General features: G+C 46.9%; 1 protein-coding gene across 1 annotated transcript; it reads left to right on the top strand.

Moving 5' to 3' along the window:
* Positions 1–3,114: 3,114 nt before the first annotated feature.
* LOC135877883 (omega-hydroxyceramide transacylase-like) lies at positions 3,115–17,498 on the top strand. Its single transcript, XM_065403411.1, has 5 exons — positions 3,115–3,316; positions 9,351–9,583; positions 10,529–10,594; positions 11,422–11,484; positions 17,469–17,498. The coding sequence occupies exons 1-5, from the start codon at positions 3,115–3,117 to the stop codon at positions 17,496–17,498; spliced, it is 594 nt and encodes a 197-aa protein (XP_065259483.1).
* Positions 17,499–20,517: the final 3,019 nt, after the last annotated feature.

The following is a 20,517-nucleotide window of genomic DNA, read 5'->3' on the forward strand; positions in this document are numbered from 1 at the left end:
AGGGCACTAGGTCTGTTCCTGCTTTTGTTAAGTCAGTGGCAAAACTCTCATAGTCTTCAAAGGGGCAGGATCAAACCCATAATAAACAAACACATAATTCTAATAAGTACAAAGAAATGCATTTCACTGCAACACAATCACCTTAACTCTGACCCATCGATTATTTTAAAAATTGATTTTTTTTCCAACTTGCGTTTCAGTATCTAAACAGTTTCTTTCAAGGGATATGTTTCAGTGGGAAAGCTCATACACAGATACATACATCTTTCAACCCATAGAGCGCAAAGCCCTTTACAAAGGAGATGAGGGCCATTATTCCCATTTGATGATGGGGAAACTGAGGCACAAAGCACTGAAGTGACTTGCTCCAGGTCACCAGCAATGCTGGGAATAGAAACCAGGCTTGCCCAGGCTGTCATGCTTTCTATCTAATAGGCCAGTGGTTGTCAAACTGTGGGTCGGGACCCCATTTTAATGGGGTCACCAAGGCTGGAGTTAGACGTGCCTGGGCCCGGGGCTGAAGCCAAAGCCCAAGGGCTTCATCCCTGGGTGGCGGGGCTCAGGTTACAGGCCCCCGACCTGGGGCTGAAGCCCTTGGACTTTGGGCCCCCCAACCTGGGGCAGTGGGGCTCAGGCAGGCTTAGGTTTCGGTCCCCCCTCCTGGGGTCGTGTAATAATTTTTGTCAGAAGAGGGTTGCGGTGCAATGCAGTTTGAGAACCCCTGTTAGGCAATTCTGTCTCTTGACCTATATAATCATCTGACATGGAATTTACTGGTACAGAAATTTTAATTGCTGTTTCTTAAGAATAATCATAGAAGATTATGGTTGGAAGAGACCTCAGGAGGTCATCTAGTCCAATCCCCTGCTCAAAGCAGGACCAACCCCAACTCAATCATCCCAGCCAGGGCTTTGTCAAGCCGGGCCTTAAAAACCTCTAAGGATGGAGATTCAACCACCTCCCTAGGGAACCCATTCCAGTGCTTCACCACCCTCCTAGTGAAATAGTTTTTCCTAATATCCAACCTAGACCTCCCCCACTGCAACTTGAGACCATTGCTCCTTGTTCTGTCATCTGCCACCACCGAGAACAGCCGAGCTCCATCCTCTTTGGAACCCCCCTTCAGGTAGTTGAAGGCTGCTATCAAATCCCCCCTCACTCTTCTTTTATGCAGATGAAACAAACCATTCCCTCAGCCTCTCCTTGTAAACCATGTGCTCCAGCCCCCTAATCATTTTCGTTGCCCTCCGCTGGACTCTCTCCAATTTGTCCACATCCTTTCTGTTGTGGGGGGCCCCAAACTGGACACAGTACTCCAGATGTGACCTCACCAGTGCTGAATAGAGGGGAATAATCACTTCCCTCGATCTGCTGGCAATGCAATGCAGCCCAATATGCCATTAGCCCCCGTGGCAAGAAGGGCACACTGCTGACTCATATCCACTTTCTCATCCACTGTAATCCCCAGGTCCTTTTCTGCAGAACTGCTGCTTAGCCAGTCGGTCCCCAGCCTGTAGCAGTGCATGGGATTCTTCCATCCTAAGTGCAGGACTCTGCACTTGTCCTTGCTGAACCTCATCATATTGCTTTTGGCCCAATCCTCCAATTTGTCTCGGTCACTCTGGACCCTATCCCTACCCTCCAGTGTATCTACCTCTCCCCACAGCTTAGTGTCATCCATGAACTTGCTGAGGGTGCAAGCCATCCCCATCATCCATCATTAATAAAGATGTTGAACAAAACCGGCCCCAGGACCAACCCCTGGCTTGATACTGGCTGCCAACTAGACATCGAGCCGTTGATCACTAACTGTTGAGCCTGACAATCTAGCCAGCTTTCTGTCCACCTTATAGTCCATTCATCCAATCCATACTTCTTTAACTTACTGGCAAGGATACTGTGGGAGACCATATCAAAAGATTTGCTAAAGTCAAGGTATCTCAGGTCCACCACTTTCCCCATATCCACAGAACCAGTTATCTCATCATAGAAGGCAATCAAGTTGGTCAGGCATGACTTGCCCTTGGTGAATCCATGTTGACTGTTTCTGATCACCTTTCTCTCCTCCAAGTGCTTCAAAATGGTTTCCTTGAGGACCTGCTCCATGATTTTTCCAGGGACTGAGGTGAGGCTGACCGGTCTGTAGTTCCCCAGATTCTCCTTCTTCTCTTTTTTAAAGATGGGCTCTATATTTGCCTTTTTCCAATCTTCCAGGATCTCCCCCGATCGCCACAAGTTTTTAAAGATAATGGCCAATGGCTCTGCAATCACATCAGCCAACTTCCTCAGCACCCTCGGATGCATTAGATCTGGACCCATGGACTTGTGCACATCCAGCTTTTCTAAATAGTCCTTAACCTGTTTTTTCACCACTGAGGGCTGCTCACCTCCTCCCCATACTGTGCTGCCCAATGCAGCAGTTTGGGAGCTGACCTTGTCTGTGAAGACCGAGGCAAAAAAAGCATTGAGTACTTCAGCTTTTTCCACATCCTCTGTCACTAGGTTGCCTCCCCCATTCAGTAAGGGTCCCACACTTTCCCTGACCTTCTTCTTGTTGCTAACATACCTGTAGAAACCCTTCTTGTTCCCCTTCACATCCCTTGCTAGCTGCAACTCCAGTTGTGCTTTGGCCTTCCTGATTACACCCCTGTATGCTGGAGCAATATTTTTATACTCCTCCCTAGTCAACTGTGTAAAGTTTCCGCTAATGTATATGATGCCCATGTAGTGGATAAGGAAACTGTTACTATATGGTAAAACTGTGCCAGTTCGGTGGAAATGCATTTGAAGTTTGTCACCGGGGTCATTACTGTTTGCACAAACAATGTGTTGTACTTGTACTCTGTGATTACCAATAAAGAAAGCAACCTTCATAATTACTGAGTGCGAAGTGCTATGGTGCAATCCCACTGCTACGAGTTGATGAATGGCGTCAGATAAAAAGACCAAGCGTCTTCTGTCCCCACCCAACCCTGCCTACACCTCAGTGCTGACTGCTCGTCAGCAAAAGACAGACATTCTGTCACTGACTAGAAGCACAATCTGCTCAGTGCTGCTTGGCACCCCACAAACTCTTTTGCAAACTGCAGGTTTGAGCTCCCAGCGTAGTTGGCAATGGCTGAAGAAGATCCAGAGGGCCCCGGAAGCCCAATCTCTCTTTCTTTTTCAGGTAGTGGGTTTCTTATAAACTACCAAGTAGGAGTGGTGCAGGCTTTATGGGAATTGGCACCTGAAATACTGAGATCAGCATCCAAGGTCTACGGATCATCGTGTGGGGCAATTGTAGCTGCAGCAGTGGCATGTGAAGTTGACGTAGGTAAGGAAGGTGTCGATTTACTTTATTCCATATGTGTGTATTTTTAAACGCGGCTTCTTCTAGGGGTATTTCAATGGGCAGAAAATCAGATAAATCAGTGGTTCCCAAACTTTAACAGCCCGCGAACCCCTTTCACTAAATTGTGAAATCTCGTGAACCCCCTCCTAAAAATGAATATTTTCAGGGATTTAAGTTTAAATTTCCTCAGTGTGATGGATGCCCCAACTGCCGGGCCCGGAATCTATGAACCTCTGAAAAATATTTTTAATTTAAACTTTTTTTAACGAACATAGAAAAACCAGAAACCAAAAATGTTTCTGTAAAATGTTTTTTTGGCTTTTGTTTTAAAAAAAAATGGTTTCGAATAAAAATAAATTCATTTTTGGTTTTCAAAAATCAGAAAATGTTTCATGAAAACAGTTTTTGAAAATGGACCATTTTTCCGTTTCAGTTTTTTGTAAATTTTTCTTGGGGAATTTTGAAAAATGTGAAAAAAATTCAAAACTTTCTGTGAAAAATGCTTGGTATTTTTCACCCACCTCTAGTTTCGGGTGAGGTTGTGGCTGGTGGTAACAAGAAGGGCTGTGGTTCTGGCTTTAGATGAGATTTGGCAAATTCCTGGGGCTGGGGCTGGGGTTCGGGCTGCCGGCTCCCCTGCTGACAGGGGAGGGCTCGGGCTGCCGGCTCAAACTGCCCGGCCCCGCTCTCCCTGGGGCTCGGGCTGTCTGCCCTGCAACTGGGTCCCAGCAGAGTCCTCTGGCCGCCATTAATGAAATTTTTCTTTCGAACCCCCTGAAACGTTCTGTGAACCCCCAGGGGTTCGCGAACCCCACTTTGGGAACCACTGAGATAAATGGAAGGCTGGAAAGGACCTCAAGAGGTCAGCTACTCCAGTGTTTCCCCATGACTGGTCCATGGACCGGTGCCGGTCCCTGAGATCTCCCTGTCACCATTTAGGAAGGCAGGAAGACAGTCCCTGGTATCAAAAAGATTGAGAAACACTGATCTAGTCCATCCCCCTGTGCCGAGGCAGGACCAAGGAAACCTAGACCAGCCCTGACAGGGGTTTGTCCAACCTGTTCTTAAAAAACACCAATGACAGGGCTTCCACAATCTCTCTTGGAAGCCTATTCCAGAGCTTAACTTCCTTTATGGTTAGAAAGTTTTCCCTCACATCTAACTTAAATCTCCGATGCTGCAGATGAAGCCCATTACTTCTTATCCTACCTTCAGGACATGGAGAACAATCGATCCTGGTCCTCTTTATAACAGCCCTTAGCATATTTGAAGATTGTTATCGGGTCCCCCTGGCATGTCTGAGGGTAGCGACTTGTATATATGAGAGGAAGGCTAGTCCAGTGGTTAGGACACTATTTTAGGACTGAAGAAACCTGGGTTTAATTCTCTGTTCTGTCACAGATTCCTGTACGCCCTTGGGCAAGTGACTTAGAGCTACTCACAAGAGAGATGCACGTGCCTCAGTGTAAAATGTAGGCATCATGGGCATTCACAAAACCGCTCCTCAGCTGCCACCCAAAGACCTCTGACCCCTAAGTTTCTGCAGCTGGGCGTGCACACGACCCCCTCAGTCCTAACATGACTGAGCAGCTCGGTGCCAAACTCACATCTAAGTCCCAATGGGAGTCCCAAACTAGGCGTTTCTCCATCTGTTTTGCCTGTGGGGACCAATCTGGCAGGCATGCTCAGAGACACCCTAAGAGCATGCTGCTTCCCCCTCCCATACCCAACAGTCCAGTGGTTAGAGCACTTAGCGGGGTGTGGTTAGACCCAGGTTCAAATCCCCACTCTGCCTGACTTGGAGCCTGACTTGAACACAGGCCTCCCAGGCGGATGCCCTAATGACTGAGCTGTCGTGTATTCTGGGGCAGAGCGCTCTCCTGTGGAAGAGATTGCACTTTGTCTAAACACTTAACTATTCAGTGGAGTAGGGACTGGAACCATAGGCGCTGACTCTGTGGGTGCTCCAGGGCTGGAGCACCCAGAGTAAAAAATTAGTGGGTGCGCTGCACCCACCGGCAGCCAAGCTCCTCTGCCGCCTCCTCCCCTGAGTGCGCTGCATCCCCGCTCCTCCACTTACCTCCTAGTGCTTCCTGCCCAGCTGCCGCCAAACAGCTGTTTGGCCGCTCCGGGAGGGGGGGGGAGGAGTGGGAACGTGGTGTGCTCAGAGGGGGAGGCAGGGAAGAGGCGGGGCCGGGGCGGGGATTTGGGGAAGGAGTCAGAATAGGGGCAGGGAGGGGGCGGAGACTTTAGGGAAGGGGTTGGAATGGGGGCGGGGCAGGGGTGCGAGGGGATGGGTCAGGGCAGGGGCGGGGACTCATGGAAGGGGTGGAGTCAGGGCGGGGCCGGGGACAGAGGGGGGTTGAGCACCCACCGGCGGGAGCAGAAGTTGGCGCCTATGACTGGAATGTGGGTCTCCCAGGTGACTGCGCTACCCACTAGGTATTGAGTCATTCTCTGGCCCACACTTAGGGCTGTTATGGAATGGCTTATTCTGGTCAAGCTCTCTATATCTTTATTTCTCTTGCTCTTTGGCATAATTCCAGAGAGCTACACCTAGAAACCTCTGGCATTTTGCCCCAAACATCTGGTTTCTGCCAGCACTGTCCTGATCTCTGGAGAAGCGGGGGGCAGCCACTGAGAGTGAAGGTTGTGACAGATATGGAATTTCCTCCAATATCCCTGGGGGACCTTACTGAATTAAGTTTAAGTATGTTTGGGGTCCGTTGTATTAAACAAATGGCTTGTGTGGGCTGGGATTGTATGTCACCTACCTCCAGAGCGGAGATGGGATGTGAACATTGGGAAGTGTTATGAACTTCAAAGTATGATACTGAACAATGTGCCAGACAAGAGTGGACTTTGGGGACAAAGAGGGTCAACGTGGTTTTCCTGGGGAATCTCTAGGTGGAGGTGAATGCAAATTCCCCACTTCTGGATATGCAAAAACCCAGGCTACCCTTTGAGGAGGGGACCATTTTCTGATGATCACTGCTCCTGGAGTCTCAGTATCAAAGGCCCCAGCTGTATAAAGGAAAGACTGAACTATTCATGGGGGTGCTAGTTCGAGCTAAGGCTATGAATTTGTAACCACAGGAAAAACCCCTGTTGTGGTTTGAAGGACTGACTCCTACCAGAGCACTCACAGAGTGAGGGGTGATCTCTGGTAAGTTTGTTAGCATGAGCGTAGGTTCTTTTATTGTTTTAATAGGTTTCCTCAGGAATGCTTTCATGTTAAGAATAAATGTGCTTGCTTACAAAGGGCTGTGTGATCACTTGTCACGGCTGCCAGTTACAGCTGTTTCTTGCCTTCAAAGAGACAGCAAAGCACAGACGCTGGGCTGTTTAGGCAGTCTGGCTTGCTGGGGATATCACAGGGCAGGGAACTGTGCAGCATGGAAAAACCCTGGTCAAGAGGGAGAGAGACACAGGTCTCTACCCACGAGAGGTGATGGCTGAGTTGCTGGGAGCACAGAGTGGGTGCTGTTGGTGGACCACAGAGGGGAATACAAGTGCAGTTGCCCTGAGCTCTGACAGAGGCAATGGGGAACGGGAGCCCTGAATAGAAGACTGGAGGGGGTCTGGATCAAGGGACAATGTGTAAGAAGATGGTAGAGGGATAAATGAGGATTGGGTGGGCCATAACCGGCATATTGCTGCATCCTTCATGCATACCCCCTTTGGCCCAGGGATCTTACTTCCTTTTCCTCCCCGCGGAACTGGTTTGACAAGCATCCTGGAGCTCATCAGACCAGATCTCCCTGCCAACGAGCCACAAACACACTTCTCCAGTGTACCTACGCCAACCTGCTAATGTTGTTGAGGAGTCAAAGTTAAGGTCCTGGCATTGCAGCACAAGGTGGATGGACGAGGGGACGGAGCATCTCTCTGTGTTTGGAGGAGGCGCTGAGTCTGCGTGCTCTGCACGTTGTTGGGTGTTAGGATACAGTAGGGGGAAGATGTTTCTCTTAACTCATCAATTCCTTTCTTTTAGAGATGAGTGTGAGGGGGGTTTGCCCTTCCGCAAGCCAACATGGTTTTGAAAGGAGGTTTGGCTGGTGAGATGTAAGGTTGGACCAAATCCAGGGACCTGTCTCGTGATGTTGTGTGTGGGTGAAGCACACTGGGGAGGTGTTAGGTACAGCCTAGTAGCAACATGTGCAAACGTCTTCAGTTACAAAAGTCATTGTCTATGATGCAATATTTAGATTCTGCTCCTGAGGTGAAATCTACAACATTGAGATCGCTGCCAATTTACGGTTGAGCTAAAGCCCTCTGAAGTCTTTCCATTCACCTCAGGATGCTTTGGATCAGATGTGGTTGTCCAATCTCAAAAAAGATCTATTAGAATTGGAAAAGGTTCAGAAAAGGGCAACAAAAACGATGAGGGGTATGGAACAGCTTCCGTATGAGGAGAGATTAGTAAGACTGGGACTTTTCAGCTTGGAAAAGAGACAGCTAAGGAGGGATATGACAGAGGTCTATAAAATCATGACTGGTGTGGAGAAAGTAACTAAGCAAGTGTTATTTACTCCTTATTATAACACAAGAACTAGGGGTCACCAAATGAAATTAATAGGCAGCAGGTTTAAAACAAACAAAAGGAAGTGTTTCTTCACACAACGCACAGTCAACCTGTGGAACTCCTTGCCGGAGGATGTTGTGAAGGCCAAGACTATAACGGGGTTCAAAAAAGAACTAGATAAGTTCATGGAGGATAGGTCCATCAATGGCTATTAGCCAGGATGGGAAGGGATGGTGTCCCTAACCTCTGTTTGCCAGAAGCTGGGAATGGGCGACAGGGGATAGATCACTTGATGATTCCCTGTTCTGTTCATTCCCTCTTGAGCACGTGGCATTGGCCACTGTCGGAAGACAGGATACTGGGCTAGATGGACCTTTGGTCTGACCCAGTACGGCCGTTCTTATGTCCTTATGGCCATAATGCTTTCTTGTGAAAATTCAGCTGTCAGCTAAATAGCAACTGCAGGGGAGAAAAGTTTGTTTCCCACCTGCCAGATTGTTTGATTTTTGTTTTCTCCTTGACTCCTGATATTTATCACACCACTCCGCCCAACACCCCCTGCAGGAATCACTGGGAAAGCCCAGATTCACAGCTCTTTCTTTTGCAACCGTGGAGAAGATATGCTCTGAGATTCTTCTTGGAAACAGTTTTCACATATAACCCAGTGCTAGGTGAGATCGCTTTATACTGCTAATTATTTATACATTACGATAGGCTACAATGAATCCAAATGTGCCTAACATATAATGGAGAGCATCAGCCCTGAAGATATTACCAATGGCGTGCAAAGTAACATCCATCGGGCATTATTCATTGTTACTATTACAAGGTCACAGACTGTGAACCTGCTCCCTGGGCTACACCCTAAATAAAACGCTTACGGCCCAGATTGTGGGCCAGAGTGGATTGCAAATGCCTTATTTATGGTGCCCCCTGATAATCTGATCAGGTCCTTAATAATAATAAACAATAATGGATATTGCCTAGCCCATCATTGCGGAGGGCTTCACAGATGGGACTCGCTATTATTTGTTTGGCACATTTTGACTCACTAGACACATTGGACCTGTGTAGATACTTAGTCTCTCTTAACACAAATATTTGTGTTCCTGGGGTTCTGATCCAATTAAATGGAGGCTGAAGTTACCCAGGTATCAAATTAACTGTAAGGTACCGTGAGCCAAATTCTATATGCGTACCACACAGCTCCCCTTGACTCTCTTAATCTTAGGCAATAAGCATCTTGGAACAGAGACCATTTCATTACTTGCATGTACAACACCTAGCACTATGAAACCTCTGACTGGGAATTCTAGCTACCACCACAAGACAAGTAACAACAACATTCTTGTCTACAGATTTTAGAATATTCTATTCTATAGGGTCTCATACCACACTCATCACTGTATAGCATCTGCTATTGGGACGTGAGATACTTTGTTTCTTTTTGTCTATAAACACTGGTAATCGAGATCGGTTACTCCCTCCCAGGTCTGATAGAAGAATTTTTTCATGAAGCTATGGAAGAAGCCAGGAAAGCGAGTATTCTCACCCTTTGTCCAGGTTACCGTATGCTTCGGATGATAGAGAAGGGGCTGCGTAAAGAGCTGCCGGAGAACTCACACCAGCTGGCTTCGGGGAAGGTTTGCATTTCCCTCACGCGCTTGTTGGACTTACAGAACGTCATCATTTCAGAGTACAGATCGAAGGAGGAGCTCATACAGGTAACGGTGGCTTTGTTTCCTATGTATTTAGAAGAGGGGGAAGTAATTAAACTGACGATGCGCTAGGAAAATAACTGAGTTTATTAGGGAGAGAGGAATCCTGTTGCGCTTAACTCAAACTGCAGGTGCAGGCTGGGACGGGAGAATTCCAGCTTGGTCCGGTTCCACAGAGACTCCACCCCCAGCTGAGCATCAAGTTATAAGCAAAATATTCCATCAGCTCTAACTCTTGTTGGCTTATTTATCCAGAGGCCATCTGGATACGGAGGCAGCGGCCACATACAAATTAACCCATAGTGACTGACTCTGCCTGTTGCATGATCTGTGCCCATCAGTGAAAATGCCAGTTCCACCCTGACCTAGCAATTTATAGAGCTGTCCAGCTGGATTCACCATCAGTTTCTCTGGAATTCTCCAATCAGGCAGCACAATGGGAATCAAACCTTTAACAGGCTCTTGGAATTCAGTCCTCATTTGAATCAGTTGTGACAATGTGTTGGTCTTAGATGAGTGGGCAGCACTGACTGTAGAAGAGCTGGCCCCGTATGGAGGAAAAGCATCATTATGCCCAGTTTACAGATGGAAAAAGTGAAGTAGAGGGAGGGGAAGTGACTTGCAGAAGGTCCCATAACAAGTCAGTGGCAGAGATGAGACTAGCCCCCGCCTCACCTGGTCCATTGCCCTACCTCAGATGGAAAGTGCAACTAACCAACAACAGAGCAGCCAAAGAGCCTGTACACAAACTGCTGGCAACGGCACAGCATCAACACACCGAAATAAAGACAACCAGGCTGTTTCCCCTCTACGCTCGCCCCATCGTGTAAGTCTGAGGTGTTACTTGTAACAATAGGTGCAGCATTTTCAGAGGGAAATTTCTTGGTTGATGATGCGCCTCTAAAATATTTATCTCTACTCACCTGTAACCCTCTGCCCCTCTCCCCACAGGCAGTGATCTGTAGCTGCTTCCTTCCTGTCTATTGTGGATTCAACCCTCCCTCTTTCCAAGGCGTGGTGAGTGCATTTTGCCAATGCTCCAGGCAGAAAATGTTCTGATCCCACCAGACGGTGGGCTGACATGGATCTCAGGCATGCAGCTGTGGTGTGCAGTCCTTACTGCCTGGGGTCCTAGTGGGTTATTATTCCAAGAAGCATTTTTGTCAGTTTCAAGTCCATGGGACTTCACACCCCTTGAGTTTTAATGCAAGTTTCAGGTTGGCTAGGAGCTGTGGAGGAGGCGAAAGCGCAAACGAAACCAGTGAGCTGAGTTAAGGTCTGGGCATATGGATCCCTCCAGGTTGCAAGTGTTTGCTTGAGCCATTAGCACTATCATGTGCCCAGCTAGCACAAGTTTATATTCATTTGCAGTATGCTTATAAGGGCCTGTCCTGAACCCAGAGCTACACAATGGCATCTAGAATCTAGAGACCATGTTCTCACCTGGTGTGAATTGGAATTGCTCCAGTAAACGCAATGGACCTGTGCTGATTTACTTCAACTGAGGATCCGCTCCCTAGATCTCTTTACTCCCAATCCGTTGCCTTAACCACGAGACCCCTCTTCATTTAATGGCATTAGCTACATAAGGGCTTGATTCTCATTTGCACTAAGACAGTGTAAAAAGGCCTTAAAATGGGCATCAGTGTGATTTGCACTCCAGTGTTAAGCAGCCTTAATGTAAATGAGAACCGGGCCCAAAAGTTCCCATTTTACGAGCTTAAGTTGTGATCTGGACTTCCTAATGGGATTTGGCTCTCTTGTTAAGGCGTACACGAGATAAGCATGCTGTGATTCACACAGAAGATGAACCATTATCTGATTCAAACCGCATGTCTTCTCAGCGCTACATTGATGGAGGTATGACTAACGTGCAGCCTGGCTCGGACTCCGATTCCATGATCACGGTATCCCCTTACACAGGAGAGGTCGACATCTGCCCAAGGGACTGCCCTGCCTATTTCAACTGCATTAGCTTCTTCCGAAGCACCTTCCAGCTCTCAGTTGAGAACTTGTGCAGGTTTAGTTATAGTATTTTCCCACCCAGTCCTCCGGTGAGTAGCCTCAGGGACTGCACAGTGCCAGATCATTTCAGTATTGCCAACCCCAAGCATGTGAGGATCATAAATCAGCCCCCACCCCAAATCATGAGATTGCTTAAAAATTGCCTCAGAAAAAAATTGCCTTAGGAAAAAATTCTGGGTAGATTCTATTTGCCTTCCGTTTCAGCCTTTAGAATTCAAATTTTCAGGCTTTTCTCCACAGCAATGTTTTTTAATGAAAGCAGAGATGCTCACCAATAAATAAATAAAGTAAATAAAATTTAAAAAAATCACATGACTCCAGTAGCTGGTGCTTTAAGAAAAACACCAAATATTGCGAGATGCACAATGAAATGGCAAGAGTTGGCAACACTGTGACTACTGCCTACAGGGGCACTTCTTTTGCAATTGGAATGACTGTCCTTTATAACGCTGAGTGGTTTCCCCTGCAGGTGCTCCGTGAGTTTTATTTACAAGGATATCACGATGCCATTTTCTTCTTACAGAGGCACAGTAAGTGTTACAAAGCTTGGAAGGCCTATGTGAATTAGGAATTCTTAGCTTGCGCCATCTCACAAAGCATCACTGGGATTTTTTGCACAATCCCAGGTCATTACACATCACCCAAGTTCATGTGATTATTTGTGAACATGTAACTCTTGTAATTATCAATAGGGGAGAACGGGACAGTAAATGGAACGGACAAGAAAATACCGCAGCAGATGCCTGTGCGCTGTGACAAAGGTAGAGGATCTGTATTTCTTCTCTCCCCTTGGTTTTCACTAGCTAAGTAACATTACACTGAGATCTCTATGGCATGCTGCAGGAAGTGAAAGGACATGAAGTACCTCCTTTGCAAACCCGTCAGGAATGCGGTGAGGAGAACGTCAAGGGGAGGGAGCATAGGTGTCAACTCTGTGGTTGCTCAGGGCTGGAAAAAAAATAGTGGGAGCTTAGCGCCCACCAACCATAGCTGGTGGGTGCCTTGGGGAGGGCAGAGAGCAGCGAGGGCCTCAGGGAGGGGGGGTGGGAAGAGGCAGAGTGAGGGCGGGCCTTGGGGGAGGGGGCAGGGTGAGGGCGGGGCCTCAGGGCAGAGAGGGTTGTGGGGCACCTGCAAGGAAAAATAAAAGTCAGTGCCTATGGGAGGGAGTTAAGGCCATATTCACTAAAGTGACTGTTATTGGTGCATCTTGCTGAGCTGGTTCTGTGTGAAACATCATCAAATACACAGCTGTTCCCTGTTGCCCCATGGGCTGACTCGGGCCAATATCTCTTGAGTGTCTGGGATCTTTCTCACTCCCTCAGGGCTGAGAGGCAGAGGTGGTTATCATAGAATATCAGGGTTGGAAGGGACCTCAGGAGGTCATCTAGTCCAACCTTCTGCTCAAAGCAGGACCAATCCTCATACAGATTTTTTACCCCCGTTCCCTAAATGGTCCCCTCAAGGATTGAACTCACAAGCCTGGGTTTAGCAGGCCCATGCTCAAACCACTGAGCTATCCCTTCCCCCCCCCTCCCCCATCTTATATGGTGATTATTCATTACTTATGTAGCATCATAGATGTGCATTGGGAGCCATGCCCAGCAGCAGCAGCCACAGAGGGGTCTTTGCGAGAGGAGCATGCACTCCAATCTGGATATTAGATGGGTAGCAGGGGGCGGGGGGGGGGGGGAGGGAGTTGAGGATGATTCTATGGTCAGTGGCTGGTCTGCAGCTTTATCCCTCTGCCCCTGGCACTGACCCCATAATAATAAGGGGGAGCAGATATTTGAGTTTCATCTTAATTGAATTTGCCTTTATTGACCACTTGTTATTTAAGGATTGTATTTGTTTGTTTCACCTCCGTTGGCTTTTAGCGGTAGCTCTGCCTGCCCCGAAGAGCCAGAAGACGCCTGGATCCTTGGGCTCAGCTGCTGAGATCACATCACAGCATCTTGTGCCATGCAAACTTCACATGGACACGTCACTTCCTCTCACTGACAGGTGAGAACGACCTGTATGGGGATTTTAGCTCTTTTCACAACAGCATTAGCCACGAAGGCCCTGTCTTCATCAGAAAAGAAGGGGGTGCTCTTCATTCGAGTTAGCAGCAGAGTGAAGACAAGGCTCCCCCCATAGTCTTTAACGCGACCAGTTCACTTGTGTGAAAACTACGCACTGCCTTGTCTTCCTCAGGGATGTTCAGCTAATTTGACGGAAGAACACATTTTTTTCCCCTAAGGAAGACACAGCCTAAGGGAGGAGAGAGTGGAACCGATTCTCAGCTGGTGTAAATCGGCATAGTGCCAATGACTCCAGTTAGAGTTATTCTGATTTACCCCAGCTGAGAATCTGACTCTAGTGTCCCTTAGTTGACGAGTAGCTAGGACACCTGGGTTCTGCTCCCAGTTCAGCCACTGATTTGCTGTGTGACCATGGATAAGTCACTTAGCTTGCATGGGTGTATAAGAATAAGTTCTAATAAGCTAAATCAATCAGTGGGAATTGCTAATCCAGGGTTAAAATTGAAACTGGGTTTCTCTTTTACGTCCTATTTTGCCCTTCCCAAATATATTCCACAAGAAAAGTCATATCAGCTGCCTTATTGATTGGTTCGATCTAGTGCCAAAGTACAACTTTTTGTTTTGCAAAATTTGAATTGATTTGGTCCTTGAATTATACGCCCTACAATAGAGATGTTAAATAATTCAAAGTCTTCCTATAAACTTCTTCTAACCTTTTATTGTCACTTTGTAAACCCCCCTCCCCAGCGCCTCCAAAACAATCCAAATGAGAAAGAAAAACAATTCAATGTAGGCCATGTCTACACTAGTACTTATGTCGGGGTGTGTGTGGGGGGAAAACACACCCCATGAGCAACATATGTTTTGCTTGCATAAGCGCTCATGTGCCCAGCGCTATGTCAGCAGGAGCCGCTCTCCCGCTGACATAGCTACCGCCGCTCTTGAGCTGATTTTCCATGTCGACAGGAGAGCTCTCTCCCGTCTGCATAATGCAGCTACACAAGCGATTGTACAGCAGCACAGCTATATCGGTACAATGTGCTGCTGTAACTGGAGAGATGGCCTTCGTTTATTAGAGCCAGAGGGATCTATGCCAGGGGAGAAATGTTTGCTCGGTACAGGAAGACAACCAATAATCCAACTTCCAAGGAGGCCATTCCGACAGCAGCTGCATAACTACGCTCTGCAAGGACCTGATCAAAGCCCACTGAAGTCAATGGGAGTCTTTCCATTGACTTAATGGGCTCTGGATCAGGCCCGGAATGAGGACCAGGGCAGTCTGTTGTGCTGTCCAGTTGGCCACTGGGCCCACTCTGAAGTACATATGAAGTCACAGAGTTCAAGGCCAGAAGGGCCTGACCTCCTGTATCTCACAGGCCACTAACACCACCCAGCTACCCCAAGTGCATAGGTGAAGAATGAAATGTGGTTCTTAAACTTCCTTTCTAAATTTGTAGCAGAATCGGGAAAGACGGGTCAGAAATGAAACATGCAGGTGGATAAATAACGGCATTTACAGGGTGGTGGTAGAGGCAACATGGAGGAATCAAAGTGGCGTTTGTCATTTTCTTGACCATATGGTGGTCCAAAATATTATCACCGCTGGGAAGGGATCATCTCTCTTTACTTTCTCTAGGTAACTACTGATGATGGCTGTTCTGGAAAATCTAAACCAGGGTGACTTCTTATTGAAAGCCTTCAAAAGTGATGGACCAAGTGAAGACGCTGTTTCCTTGCACAGAACCCACAGCTGCCACTGACTTCAGCTGAGATCATGGGTGCTCTGAAAATCACGCTTCACATGTATAAATAATATATAGGTAAAGAAATGGGATTAACACAGCGTGAATTGTGACACCAGGTAACCTAATAGCCTAATGCCCCTCTGCCATGTACATTGGCCAAACCGGACAGTCTCCACATAAAAGAATAAATGGACACAAATCAGACGTCAAGAATTATAACATTCAAAAACCAGTTGGAGAACACTTCAATCTCCCTGGCCACTCGATTACAGACCTAAAAGTTGCAATATTACAACAACAAAACTTTAAAAACAGACTCCAACGAGAGACTGCTGAATTGGAATTAATTTGCAAATTGGACACCATTAAATTAGGCTTGAATAAAGACTGGGAGTGGATGGGCCATTACACAAAGTAAAACTATTTCCCCATGTTTATTCCCCCCCCCACACAGTTCCTCATATCTCCTTGTCAATTGTGGGAAATGGGCCATTTTCATTACCACTACAAACAGTTCTTTTTCTCTCCTGCTGATAATAGCTCACCTTAACTGATCACTCTCCTTATAGTGTGTATGGTAACACCCATTGTTTCATGTTCTCTGTGTATATATATATCTTCCTACTGTATTTTCCACTACATGCATCCGATGAAGTGGGCTGTAGCCCACAAAAGCTTATGCTCAAATAAATTTGTTAGTCTCTAAGGTGCCACAAGTACTCCTGTTCTAATAGCCTGTGCACATCTCCCTCCCATTCCTACCCCACCTTGCCTGCCCTCCCTTCTCACTGTGTCACACTGCGTTTTATCCAGCTATCTGTGCAACCTCTGGGATGGGGTTCAGAGTCCAGCAAAGGATCCCTGGGGTGGCCTTTGGAATGAGGTCAGGTGCCCTACTCCTCTCTGATTGTAAGGACCTGGGGTAGAGGCTATTTTTTTTGTTTGTTCTATGCATAGCTATGGTGCTGTAATATAAAATACAGGTCTGTCGCATCTTACGCGCATTTAACATGCGCGATTTCAGCTTTACGTGGTTGGCAAAAACAAAAACAAAACGGAAAAAAAAAGAGAAATATAACAATTTTAATGCTGTACCTGTAGTGCGGGCGATTCCGCCCGCCATTCAACTCAACGTAATTTTGACTATACGCAGTTTTCGCTTTACGCGCTAACCGCGGAACGGAACCCCCGCGTAAGATGAGATGAGCCTGTAATAATAAAGATTCCTCTTTCCTCCGATATATCAGAGCTGATTACATCTGTTGCGTTTCCCATACACAATGTGCAAACAGGTACTTTCAGCCAGGAAGAGCTTTTATTTCAGATTTAAGGGAACATCTAAGCAAGAAAGAACAAAAGTAAAGTCTCCAAGAGCGAGCACAGTGTGTGTCTTCTGAAACAATCTGCACTGAACTGCATGCCCTGCAGCTGCTGATCTCTGCACCCCAGAGAGCCCTTATAAAGGGGTATTATACAGAAGGCAAAGGCGTAAGAGTTACACAATGAAATATACGGCAAAGCTTAAACAAATAGCCCTTCTGCACCTTGACTAACCCAGCCCCATCAGGGGAAGAGGAGAAGCCACAAATCTTAAGAGATGAGTGAGTGTGAAACAAATGTGTCTGTTAATCTGAGTCAAATCCCGTGGTCTTTACTTAAGCAAAACTCCCACTGAAGTCGCTGGGGAGTTTTGCCTAGCAAGAATGAAGGACTTTCCCTTGGTCTTAAAGTCCTTTGTTGATGAACCACTGCTCAGTTAATGGGAAAGACCCTGTGGGAGACCAAATCAATGGGAGCTGCAAAACCATCTGTTTGTAAAGTCCAATACTAGGCTCCAGTTCAGCAAAGCACGTGCTCAACTTTAAAACAAAAAGATGGTCCGTGCGACAAAGAGAGTTTATAATCTCTAACTGTGACTTGTGTTTCCTTCAAATCTTATCTTCAATGCAGTTGTTCCTCTCGCTAGCCTTCAGATTCCACGTTTGGTTCCGTTCTGGAAAGTGACTCCTTAGTGTTCCATGTTTATTGAGTCTTAGTGATTTTTGGTGTGGATTTGCTCAGTATACCAGTCAAATGATGGCTGTTTTTTTCCCCTTACAGCCAAAGATGCACACGCATCCTGAGATTTGAAAGTCAAGCTGTTTCTTTTCTGGCTTGTGCAAAATCATCAGTAACAAAAATTGTATGGGCCAAACGCTGGGTACTAAAGTGAGCAAGTAAGAATCCGAAATGTACAGAGGGGACAGCTGATGAGAACGTGCCATTCTTACACAGTCAGAGTAGAACTGCTCTTTAAAAAATATTGCTTCAAACACGTGCGCCACTGAGATGCAGCCACCTCTGAAGTGAAATGCAGCAGTTTTTAAACTGAGCACAATGTTACACAGCACCATAAGAGAGGAAGAATCCAGTTCAAGCTATAAGGAGGAGTGTTTAATACCTGTAGGCAGAATAAAATTACCTAACTTAAGAATTTATCCAGGACACTGGGGTTAACACCCCTGCTCTGACAACACCTATTGTGGGATGTTTAAGGTAATAGGACACTAATAACTCTACACACTTCCATGGCCTCTTCCAACCCAGAACATCAAAGCACAAAGGTGGACAAGTATAATTCAGATGCTACAGTGACAGGGCCCGTAGAGGTATCTACTTAGGGACAGTCTTATTATCATAGTATGATATGTAGGGAAACTGAGGCATGGAGCAGTTAAAGGACTGTCCCAAGATCATTCGGTGGCAGAATCAGGAACAGAGCCCCGGATTTTTGATGTTACTAACCCGCTGTCCCTTGCTGTAACTATTACGACACACTGCCTCCTCCTCTAATGACCACAGGAGGTGTGAAAAGGCTATAAACCCCAGCTGAAACTCTCCTTCAAGTTGCTCTTACCTCTAACTGAGAGAAAACACTGTGTTCTCAGGCAGCTTGTCTGACAGAGGAGGTGATCTCAGCAGCTGAGCCCAGCAATCCAGGCCCCTTCTGGGCAACTGAAACTGCGACCGAAAGCTGATGGGTGTGAAACAAACATGAATGAACAAACACAAGCCTTTAAAAAAATGACTAATGGTCTGTAGAGCAAATTCAGCTAAAGGAACCCCTAAAATCGATAGGTGTCTGGATATCAGGCTCAGCCCAAACATGCCTGCCCCCAAATAGCACAGCCTCCCTCTCCTCCAGTAGTTAGAATTTCCATTATGCAGCTGAACAGATAGAGCAGCTCGAGTCTAGAGATCCCAGTTTTGGTCACAGATCCAAGGCAAGGCATAGTTACCAGGCTCTGAGGCTATCCAACAATCTGTGACACATTCTTCCTCTGTCCTGACATTCTCCTCGCAACGTTTGCAAGCCTCCCCTGCATTTCCCACAGAGATCTCAGAGTAGATGAAACAGGGCTAGTGAAAACCAAAGGCACCAAAGGAAAGCCAGAGCCTTTACCTTTGCCATAGTGCAGTAGCAGCTGTTGCTCTTCTTGTCTATTCCATTTAGGGTCCTGTTCTCACCTGCTGGAAATGGTGACAAAGGGTCACACATTAAAAACCATTCAAAGAAAATATTTTTCCCCCCCCCACAAGGTATATTTAGACTGGGGAACTCCTTGCCACATTATGTCACCGAGGCTGGGAATTTAGCAACGTTCAAAGAAGGACTGGACATTTAAAAGTTAAAGACTAGCCAGAGTTATCATAGTAAATATTACGAAAAAAGCATGGGAAAGGACCTCATGCTACAGGGTTTAGACCAATCTCTAGCTACTATGGATTAGGGGGCAGATTATCCCAAATCTGCCTACGGTTGGGTTTCTTGCACCTTCCTCTGAAGCCAACCGCTGGCAGAGGCATAATTCTGGCTTAGATCTACCTAATGGTATTTGTATGCTCCCCATTACCATCACATATCGGAGCGCCTCACAATCTGTTAACATTCCTATCTTCACAAGCCCTTGGGAGGCAGGACGGTGCTGGGATTAAGCAGAAGGTCTCCATGAGCACAGCACTTACTGTTCCTTTCTAAGACAATGTCGGCATCCTGATACCCTTGGGAACGAACCTCCCTCAGCACCTGTTGTCTTTGCTACAGAGGTAGCTTCCCTCTCGCTCTTGTATGAGTCAGTCAGCAGTTACCCCCCCCCCCCCCCAAGAGAGACATCTAGAACATTTCGGCAGGAAACAGTCTCTTCTCCTCTGCAATAAGGACCTGATCCAAAGCCCACTGAAGTCAAGGGGAAGACTCCCTGTTGACTTTGAGAGGCAGGATGGTCCAGTGGGTAGGGCACTAGCTGGATTTAAGAGACCCAGGTTCAGTTCCCTGCTCTGCTACAAACTCCCTGTGTGATCTTGGGTGAGTCACTTAGGTTCCTGAAGGACTTCTAAATACCTTTAATAATCTGGCCCTAACTCACATTGGAGTTAGGTACCTGGATGCTGACCCGTGTCTTTAGGCTCCGATATACTGTTAAAAAGCAGACCTTTAGTATCTCTGGGCATCCATTCCCCATCTGTAAAATGGGGAGAATAGCACTGCCCTGCCACACGAGGGTGCTGCAAGAAGAAATACATTAAAGACTGAGGCACTTAGATACCATGGTAACGGGGCCCATAAAAGTACCTCCTATAGACGGACTTCGGATTCCGCCCCACAACAAGGCTAATTATTGCTCCCTTTCCCTCCACTAAGCCCAAGGCCGAGGGCTTTTTGTGGAGGGACACAGAACTGCTTTTCCAGACCCAGCAGTAGGGCGGGACAGGGACATGTTCTCCGAGTCCCAGCAACAGGAAGCTTTATGACCAGTGCACCTGCATCACTGCAGACTCATGCCCCTGCCCTAGCCTCCCCCTCTTATAGGACCGTCACCCAGTCCCCCTGAGAAGGCAGCGCAGAATTGTTCACTACAGGGTGATTTGCTACTGCTTTGCCCAATTTAGTTTTAAGATAACCCTAGGCATGGATCAGGCACCTGAATTCCTACATGAAGGTGCTCATCTGTCCTGGACAATCTGGTTGTTGTGGTAAAAATCCTGCTCCATTTTAGAGAGGACCTAAGACCAGATCTTGAAAGGAATTTAGGGGCACCTAACTGCCATTGAAATTAAGGTGCCTAAATTCCTTTGAGGATCTGGGCTGAAGTGTGTTTTAACTATGACC

The sequence above is a fragment of the Emys orbicularis genome, chromosome 4, assembly GCF_028017835.1.
Source record: "Emys orbicularis isolate rEmyOrb1 chromosome 4, rEmyOrb1.hap1, whole genome shotgun sequence".
Classification (NCBI taxonomy): Eukaryota; Metazoa; Chordata; order Testudines; family Emydidae; genus Emys; species Emys orbicularis.